Here is a 9,643-nt window from a genome sequence, read left to right as displayed (position 1 = left end):
TTGTGAAGTGTTAAGAATTTATTTGAAAACGAATCTTTAGCAGCTTCAACTGTCGTAAACACTCTCTCGCGGATGTGTTTACGATTCTCTCTTTTAAACACTGATTTCAATAATTATTTAATTCAGAGAGCATTCGCTGTTCGGTAAACTTGAGCCCAATTTCTGACAAATTGCTAGAGGTCAAACTTCAGAGTATAGTACATTTCAGAGCATTTTTTTTTTATAACAGTGATGTAATACATAATAAGTATAGTAATGCGAATGATTAGATCTCTTTTTGACATCTATTTCAACCCATCTATTGACATTTCTGTGAATAGACAGGCTATGTTTGCTTCAAAACGGGAAGGATTAATAATTGTGTTGCGAATAAAATCTCTAAATCCTAGTTGATTTATACACTTACGTGAGTATTTGTTGTTTGTAATATTGTGAAGTGTTAAGAATTTATTTGAAAACGAATCTTTAGCAGCTTCAACTGTCGTAAACACTCTCTCGCGAATGTGTTTACGACAGCGCCCCTGCTTTTCCGCTCGGGAAACCCTTGTGCGGCCTCTCCGAACAGCGCTCGCGCACCGAAAGGTTCGTCCCTCAAGTGCTTTCTCCCTAATATACTCATTTAAAGATAAATTATGCTTAAATTAAACGATTATTGTTCGGTTTTTATTCCAGAACCATGCCAGCGAAAGGTCCTCTACAGTCTGTCCAGGTTTTTGGACGTAAAGTGAGTAGGCTGTATATCTCTCATGTGCTCTCGCACGGCAGTGATAGCCGGCTATGCTAACAGAGGTAACGTTATGCAGTTGTAGAATTACTGCGATGCTAAGGTTTTATGTAGTTTATGTTATAAACGTAACATTTAGATGTCATGAACAACTGCATGTGCTTTTAAACTACGCAACATGTACAATAAGCCAGTGTTTCGTTCAGATTAACTGAGTGGTGAATATTGTGTTTGGTAAAGGCTGTTTTTGACACGTGGGACAGTACAATGCTTATGTGTACAGCTTTAATTCATATAAAACGGTAGCTTTTGCATCTGATCTCCGTGCTTTCTGTTGCGAAATAGTTGATAAATATATTGGAGATAGTCCTCTTGTCTGTGATGCTAACTGTTAGCCTGTACTTGTGTCTGGTAACGTTATAGCAATGGTTCCCAATCCTGGTCATAAGTACCTCAGTACTGCACACTTTGGGTCTCCATTATTTGTCACATCTGATTCAACTCTCTTGGATAATGTTTTCCAGTACCAAGATTGAAGACTATCACTATACAGTATAGTTAGGGAGCAAGTTCATTTGGTCAGTATCTTGTAAAGAAACCTCTTAATAGTGTATCCTATGTAAGTTAGCTTAAATTGTGTGACAGCACAAATATTAGGGATGCACCGATATGAAAATTTTGGCCGATAACCGATTATTCTTTATTTTGAAAGCCGATAACCGATATGTTGGCCGATAAATCTATATCCAAATTGTTATATACTTTTTGAGACCCTGATTACAAAAAAGGTCTCATCATTAAAAGCCACATCCAAATATTGTTTCTGATTTATGGAGATGCGTTGGCTGATCTGCGTTTCTTCACTATCAACAGAAAACAGCCACTGCTGTTGCCCACTGCAAGAGGGGAAATGGACTTATTAAAGTCAATGGAAGACCTCTTGAGATGATTGAGCCTGCCACTCTGCAGTACAAGGTACATTTATTACAGAAAATACATATTCGTTCAGATCTCTAGTTGAGTATTCACACAGTAACTGAGATTGTTATTCTTCTGTGGAAAGCAAATTTGTGTTTTTAAAGAATATTCATATTGCTGCTTTCAGTATAATAAAAATGAATGAGGATTGGTGCTGTCAGTTTTCATTTTGACGCAAATATGGTAGCTTTTTCTAAGAAACACAACAGTTTAAGCTTATGAAAAGCTTAAAGGTGTCATATGATGCGATTTCAATCTTTCCTTTCTCTTTGGAGTGTTATAAGCTCTTGGTGCATAAAGAAGATCTGTAAAGCTGCAAAGACTAAAGTCTCAAATCCAAGAGATATTCTTTATAAAAGTTCAGAGTCAGCCACGCCTACCTAAAACGGCTCGTTCGAACACGCCCCCACATGTCTACGTCACTATGTGGGAAGATTTGCATAACGCCGCCCAAATGTTCACGTAAAGAAAGAAGGCGTAACTTTTATTCTCACTGTAGTATTGTTGCTGCCGCCGCCATGTTGTGAAGGCGCTGTGTGCTTCGTTGTGAAAGCGAAACTACTTTGTTTGGCCTTCCAAAAGAGGACGATATCGTTTCGTCATGCCTGGAACTGATCCGTGCTGGTCGCTGAGGAAATACATCAACTTCGCGCTGTGGATCACCGGATCGGCTTTCACCGTGGATGAAGCGGAGTCCAGCCCGAGGTCGTCACATGTGGTTGCCGCAGACATCACATTATGTTAAGGGGCGTAACATTTCCATCACACGCTTGAGGAATTCGGCCAATCACAACGCACTGGATAGCTGGCCAATCAGAGCACACCTCGCTTTTTCAGATCGGTGAGCTTTGTAAAAATCTACGTGTTTCAGAAAGGCGGGGCAAAGAGGAGAAACAATAATGTACAGTATGTGGAAAATAATGTGTTTTTTTTTACCTTAAACCGCATAAACACATTTCATTACACCAAATACACAACATAATGTTCTTTTTAGCAACATCATATGACCCCTTTAACATCCTCCAGAGCACTTGCTGTGTTCATTACAGGAATGGTAGGTAATTTGCCACTTTTTAATGTATTGATTCAGTTAGCAAAAGTGGTCTAGTTTAATTTAGGAATCAAACCAGTCTAATTCTCAAACTGTATGATTTAACCTGGTGGCAAAGTTTAACAACCCACTGGAGGGCAAATTTATCAGTGAATATCTTTCTTAAAATGTAACTTGAATATAATTTGTCCTGTTTGTCAGACGTCAAAAGACTTTGAATATAGTGCATAGGTTGCATGGACCTCTTTCATATTTTATGTTGGTTTTGTGTCCTTTTTGGAACAATTTAGAGAATGACATTTAATAAAATTATACTTTTGTACTCTGCAGAAGAAAGTCACATTACAGGCATGAGTATGAGGAAATGTTTTGTGAACTGCTCTTTTAAAAGTCACATTGAAAGCAAAATAGACCGTTCTAATTTTTGATGATTTTTATTAAAAACATCTCTTCAGTGGGTGACATGCACCAGATCCAATCAGTTCCTGATGGACAAAAGTCCCGCCCTACAGTTTTTTTTTTTTTTTCTTCTTCTTTTGTTCGTGAAGTTGTTCCACTCGGATGTAGGCCACACAACAGTGACCTGACTTTATGTAGTGATTGTATGTACCTGACTTACTCCATTCATCAGGATGGAGTCCTTCAGCTGCATGTGAGATTTTGTTCATAAGTCTACTAAAAGAATATGTTTTTTGTCTCCTTTAGCTGCTGGAGCCTCTTCTGCTGTTGGGCAAGGAGCGCTTTGCTGGTGTTGACATCAGAGTTCGCGTGAAGGGTGGTGGACACGTCGCACAGATTTACGGTTAGTAACGTAGATGTATAAGCCATTTGCTTTAGATTGTTTGCTATCATAAAAGTCATTGTATGTAATAATTAGTAAACAATACATGGTTCGATTCTTCCTCAAGACCACAGTGTATAAATACTTCTGTTCTGACATTAACCCGTTTTATTCTTCTTGCAGCCATCCGTCAGGCCATCTCTAAAGCCCTGGTTGCCTATTATCAGAAATGTAAGCGTGGATCATTGTGGTTATGATGTTAAAGACAGACGTGTAAGCAGCTGCAATAATTTTCCTATTTTTTTGCTTTTCCCAGACGTGGATGAGGCCTCCAAGAAAGAGATCAAGGATATCTTGATTCAGTACGATAGGACCCTGCTGGTCGCTGATCCCCGCCGCTGCGAGTCCAAGAAGTTTGGTGGACCTGGAGCTCGCGCCCGCTACCAGAAGTCCTACCGTTAAAATCTCTCTGTACATTTTCATATAATAAAACTGAGGGGGAAAACATTCTGTGGTCTCGAGATGTGATGTGTTCTCTGTTCAGCGCCTTATTGGTTTTAATTTCAACAGGATTTCAAACGGGTCCACAAGGTGTTGTATAATATATAAACCATTATGTTTGTTGTGGACATACCAGCTTCACTCAATCTAGTTATATAACGTACACTTGTTTGAAATGAGAGGGAAAACCTGCAGGAAATAAAATTACTGGTCAAGTCTTAGACTGTCTCTGTAATTGTATGCTAGTTTACAATATTACAGGTTGGCTGATTTGTGTTTGCATGGATTAATTATAATGAAATTATGATCGTAAAACTCAATGGAAGAAATGTCCTGCTTATATGCTGTGAAAGGACAGGGATGTGAACTATATAATGCAACATAACAGCTCAGCACATGATTAATTCATATGCTTAATACTGAACCATATATTAGCACAATATTACTGCCATAGAAAGAGAATGGTAAATATTACAGAAGGTGTTTCTGAATTCAACAACTGTTTGGTTGAGCGCCTAATGGACTGTAACTTTAAATATGTTCTTATAGATGTTCCCAAAGCAGTGCCAACTACTGGTGAAGGACACTACATTAAAATAGTTTTTTTAGTGTCTTAACACAAGAGGGCAGAAATGTACCTTTTGAACAATGTAGTATAATGTTATAAGCAATTTGGAATTTATTGACTGGAAGCGGTTGTTAAACAGTAAGGTGGACATGTTTAATTCAGAAATATACGTTAGAAATGATTGCTTGTGCAGTATATTTTAAATACTCCATACGGACTATTATTATTATATAAGTAATATTGTAACGAAACCAAAATTTCAGTTTTGTTTAGTTTGGTAAATGTTGTGCTGCATCACGTTCCCAAAGCAGTGCCAACTACTGGTGAAGGACACTACATTAAAATAGTTTTTTTAGTGTCTAACACAAGAGGGCAGAAATGTACCTTTTGAACAATGTAGTATAATGTTATAAGCAATTTGGAATTTATTGACTGGAAGCGGTTGTTAAACAGTAAGGTGGACATGTTTAATTCAGAAATATACGTTAGAAATGATTGCTTGTGCAGTATATTTTAAATACTCCATACGGACTATTATTATTATATAAGTAATATTGTAACGAAACCAAAATTTCAGTTTTGTTTAGTTTGGTAAATGTTGTGCTGCATCAGTAATACCAGGTTTTAATGTTCAGTGTGTAATCCAGTGAGAGTTGTTTAATTACCTTTAATGCAATTTAAAGCAATGTGTAGTTTACATTCACTAGAGGGAGACAAACCTGAATAGGCCTATATGTGACCCTGGACCACAAAACCAGTCATAAGGGTTCATTTATGCATCTGAATAAATAAGCTTTCCATTGATGTATGGTTTGTCAGGATTGGACAATATTTGGCTGAGATACAACTATTTGAAAATCTGGAATCTGAGGGTGCAAAAAAAGATCAAAATACTGAGGAAAATCACCTTTAAAGTTGTCGAAATTAAATTCTTAGCAATGCATATTATTAATCAAAATTAAATTTAGATATATTTACTGTAGAAAACATGGTCTTTACTTGATTTTTGGCATAAAAGAAAAATCGATAATTTTGACCCATACAATGTGTTTTTGGCTATTGCTACAAATATACCTGTGCTACTTATACTTATGGTCCAGGGACACATATGTTGAAGCTTTTGATGCTGTTCTATCCCACAAATACTGGTGAAATGTAGATAGTTCAGATCAACCAAAGTCACCTAGTCAGTAGGCTACTGATGATGACTGATGTCAGAAATTTCCTGAAAGACAGGCAAAACATTAGTGTGATCACAAGGGAGGAAACGTAACACTAAATACATCCAGATTAAAGAAGCATGCCTACTTGTTTTGTTGGTTTTAATCCTTACAATTCATCCTCAGAGTGATTCAGCAATTGATCTGTTGTGTGGCTCTCGCAGCCACACAGATTCAGGGTGAGGTAAGACAGCAAGAGCTAATGAAATAAGAGCTAGCTTGCTGTGCACTGCTCAGTCTGATCTGCTTCACTTAGGGTAAATGGCTGGTATTGATCCATTACTGGCAGTTGGATCACCAAGTGGACGCAGATGGTGAAGACACCATCTCCCAGCTCTCATCTAACATTTGCATCCTGCTACTTTGCCTGAGGATGCTGCTTGCATTCCATTACAAATTGAGTCATGTAGATGAAATGTGTTGTTAGGAAGATATTAATGGGATACTAAACATGGAGTGAGAAAATGCATGAGTTTGATCCTATGATGCTATCTTAAAGGGGTCATATGACGTTGCTAAAAAAGAACATTATTTTGTGTATTTGGTGTAATGAAATGTGTTTATGCGGTTTAAGGTTAAAAAAACACATTATTTTCCACATACTGTACATTATTGTTTCTCCTCTATGCCCCGCCTTTCTGAAGCGCGTCGATTTTTACAAAGCTCATCGGTCTGAAAAGCGAGGTGTGCTGTGGTTGGCCGAATACCTCAAGCGTGTGACGGAAATGTTACGCCCCTACCATACTGTGATGCCGTGTCCCGTTGCGACGAGACATAACCAATAAAACTATTATAAACGAGGCAATTGTTGCATCCAGTGGGGACATAATTACTGATTATAATTACTTATTAGGGCTGCCCCCTAATAGTCGACTAATCGTTAGTCGACCAGAAGAAGCTTGGTTGACCAAAATTTGATTAGTCGCAGAAAAAAAAAATCCACAGGCGATTTCACGCAGTCTGTGACGGACAGATCGTTAACGGCTAGTCTTTGGTAATACAGTACATGGGGCAGGACAGCCAAACGCTTGTCTATCATTCATCCACCTCAAATATGGCTTATCATCTGAAATATGTAAGTAGCCTATTAGCAGCTTTACATGGCCGCTCAATCTAATGTTAACCTAGAGAAATGTGCGCTGTTCAAGTGTTTGTATGGAGTGTGAAAGCTGAACAGTAGCACGCTCACAGCATGACAGATGGAGGGGCCGGTGCGCTCACTTGATCTTAAAATACTCCGTAATTTTTGGTCATACAGATAAATGCAATACATCTTACGAATCTGTAAAGACTCGACGTTTATTTGTGTTAGCACAATACTGCTCTTATGTGAAAGCAAACAGGATGCGCTTTCTGCCGTCTCGGTCTGTGAACTTGAGCGCGAAACTCCATGTATATCTTTGCCTTACAGACATTAAAAATATATCTATATCTATAAATGTCTACTTTAAAATGAAACAATTCAAATGGAAAACAAATTGTCAGATTATGTAATCCGTATGAAACATGCATACAGGCGCATCACTACTGCGGAGATGACAAGGCGGTGTCGCCGACTTTATCTCTGAAGCTGAAAACAAAGAAAGCACTAGTTTATCAAATTATTATAATGTTAATGCAGTCTCCTTACTGTTTTTCACTGACATATTCATAATCATTACTTCTGCCGGTGCGCTGTGGCAAGCTTTATGTGTGCATGTAGGCAATTAAAGGCTCATTATAATGATTTAAATGGTTTATTAATAAGCGTGCAATTAGTCGACTAATGCTTCAAATGAACGACTACTAGTTGACCAGAAAAATCTTTAGTTGAGGACAGCCCTATTACTTATACTGTCTTTTTACGCGTTGCACTGCATATCGTGTCGCGTAAACATAAAACCATGTTTACATTTGTGATCAGAGAAATGACAAACAACAAGCGCTACTCTACACTGCTCAAAACTCACGTTTGAATCGTCAGTGGCAAATCCTTTAAATATGAAAACGTACTTACAGGCTGTGAGTCAGCATTACTTGTCAGAATCATAGACTGTATAGGGTCAGCATGCGCGCCGAAGGGGAAACAGGGGAACTGAATTCACCGGAACACCGGCGGCTTCTCTCCCAGGAAACAGTCCTCGTCCTCCGTAAAATGCGTTGCACACATCTGAATATTTGGTTTGAACTGTTCTGGACCACTGATTTCTAGTTGTGTCCTCTTTTGGAAGCTCAAACAAAGTAGTTTTGCTTTCACAATGAAACACAGCGTGTCCACGACATGGCGGCGGCAGCAACAATACTACAGCGAGAATCAAAGTTCTTTATTTATTGTATAAAGTACGCCTTCTTTATTTGCGTATATGGAAATCTTCCCACACAGTGACGTAGACATGTGGGGGCGTGTTTAAACGAGGCGTTTTTGGAGGGTGTGGACGAGTCTTAACTTTTATAAATAATATCTCTTTGGGTTTGAGACTTTAGTCTTTGCAACTTTAGGGATCTTATCTATTCACGAACAGCTTGTAACACTGCAAAGAGAAAGGAAAACTTGAAATCGCATCATATGACCCCTTTAAAATATGAGAACTGATCACCTATGCTTAGGGTAGGGCTTGAGTTCAGAAAGAACAAATGCCCAGTATGAACAAATACTGGGTTTCATTCACTAACTGTGCATGGGCATGTATTTGTGTGTGAAATATGTGTACAAACGTTTTCAAGGGGGGGAAATTATTAATCATAATTAAAGTTCACAGCAATGCGAACATGGCACATTGTAAAAATATAAAATATTAGAAATAGACTAACTACGTGATTCTACACAGGTTTTTATTGCTTATGAGTAACAAATATAGGCCTATATTTCACTTGTGAACTTTTCTGCATACATACAGTAGAAACTCAAATTGTATGAAATTATTACTGAACTCATTTCCATTTTAGCTGAGAAGATGGTAAAAACCCAAGAGTCATTAGCTATGTTTCCTGAATTTAACTTATGCACAAAATTAGAATATCACATAAAACATTTGCAAATACATTTTCCATTCCATGGATTCAAACGAACAAAATCAACAGTTCTGGGAAACTGGCACAAGCATCAATAATAAAAATAAAAGTTGCTGCAACCAGTTTTGCAACCAACCAAAAGTTGCTTATAGTCTATGGCCCTTTTTCCTACATAATAAATGACTTGCAACAGACGAAACACAATAACAAACACTGTCTTGTTATTTTGCATTCGAATGCCTGATGTTTTGGAGGGCAATAGTGTGAGGCAGTTATGGGAGGTGATTATACCAAATCATTTTGATGACCGACTTTTGCTCAGACATTTCAAAATAAGTAAATTAACATTTGATATGGTGGTTGCATGACCACATGATCTGTTAAGGCAAGACTTTTTTGATGCGCAGGAGGAATTTATTTGGTAAATGTGTTTCCATCATTGTTTATGCACGAAAAAGAGAAAGGATAGAGTGGGGTCATGGTTTTGTCCATAATTTGTTGATTCGATTTGATCGACTTGAAGTCGAATGTGGAGGGATAGGGTTTAAGTGGACAACATGTTTGGAGAAGTCCTGCATATGTCACCAGAGAAAAGTAAGTCTTTTTTACCCTAAAGATCCTTGGACACTGAAAAAAAATGTTTTGCATGTTAAAAAATAAATACAACCTCACATTGTGTCAATCCTGTTTACACACTGCCTACGAAACTTTCCTCCGTCATAAAAACATTAGATTTTCTGCATTTTTCGCATCTGTAGCAAGCATTTTAAGAGCTGTTTCAACTATTCAGAGCCACCGTACAAGCAAACACCAAAATCCAGAATGGCGT

At 37.9% G+C, this 9,643-nt stretch overlaps 1 protein-coding gene across 1 annotated transcript; it reads left to right on the top strand.

Moving 5' to 3' along the window:
• The first annotated feature begins 520 nt into the window (after positions 1-520).
• LOC107590675 (40S ribosomal protein S16) lies at positions 521-4,042 on the top strand. The gene is made up of 6 exons (XM_016279579.1): positions 521-582; positions 673-724; positions 1,598-1,699; positions 3,459-3,555; positions 3,718-3,765; positions 3,851-4,042. Exons 2-6 carry the CDS (start codon positions 677-679, stop codon positions 3,994-3,996), a joined length of 441 nt encoding a protein of 146 aa, XP_016135065.1. The 5' UTR covers positions 521-582; positions 673-676; the 3' UTR covers positions 3,997-4,042.
• The last annotated feature ends 5,601 nt before the right edge of the window (positions 4,043-9,643 follow it).

This window comes from Sinocyclocheilus grahami, unplaced genomic scaffold (genome assembly GCF_001515645.1).
Source record: "Sinocyclocheilus grahami isolate Dianchi unplaced genomic scaffold, SAMN03320097.WGS_v1.1 scaffold8.1, whole genome shotgun sequence".
Taxonomy (NCBI): Eukaryota; Metazoa; Chordata; class Actinopteri; order Cypriniformes; family Cyprinidae; genus Sinocyclocheilus; species Sinocyclocheilus grahami.
This window is presented reverse-complemented; position numbering and strand designations above follow the sequence as displayed.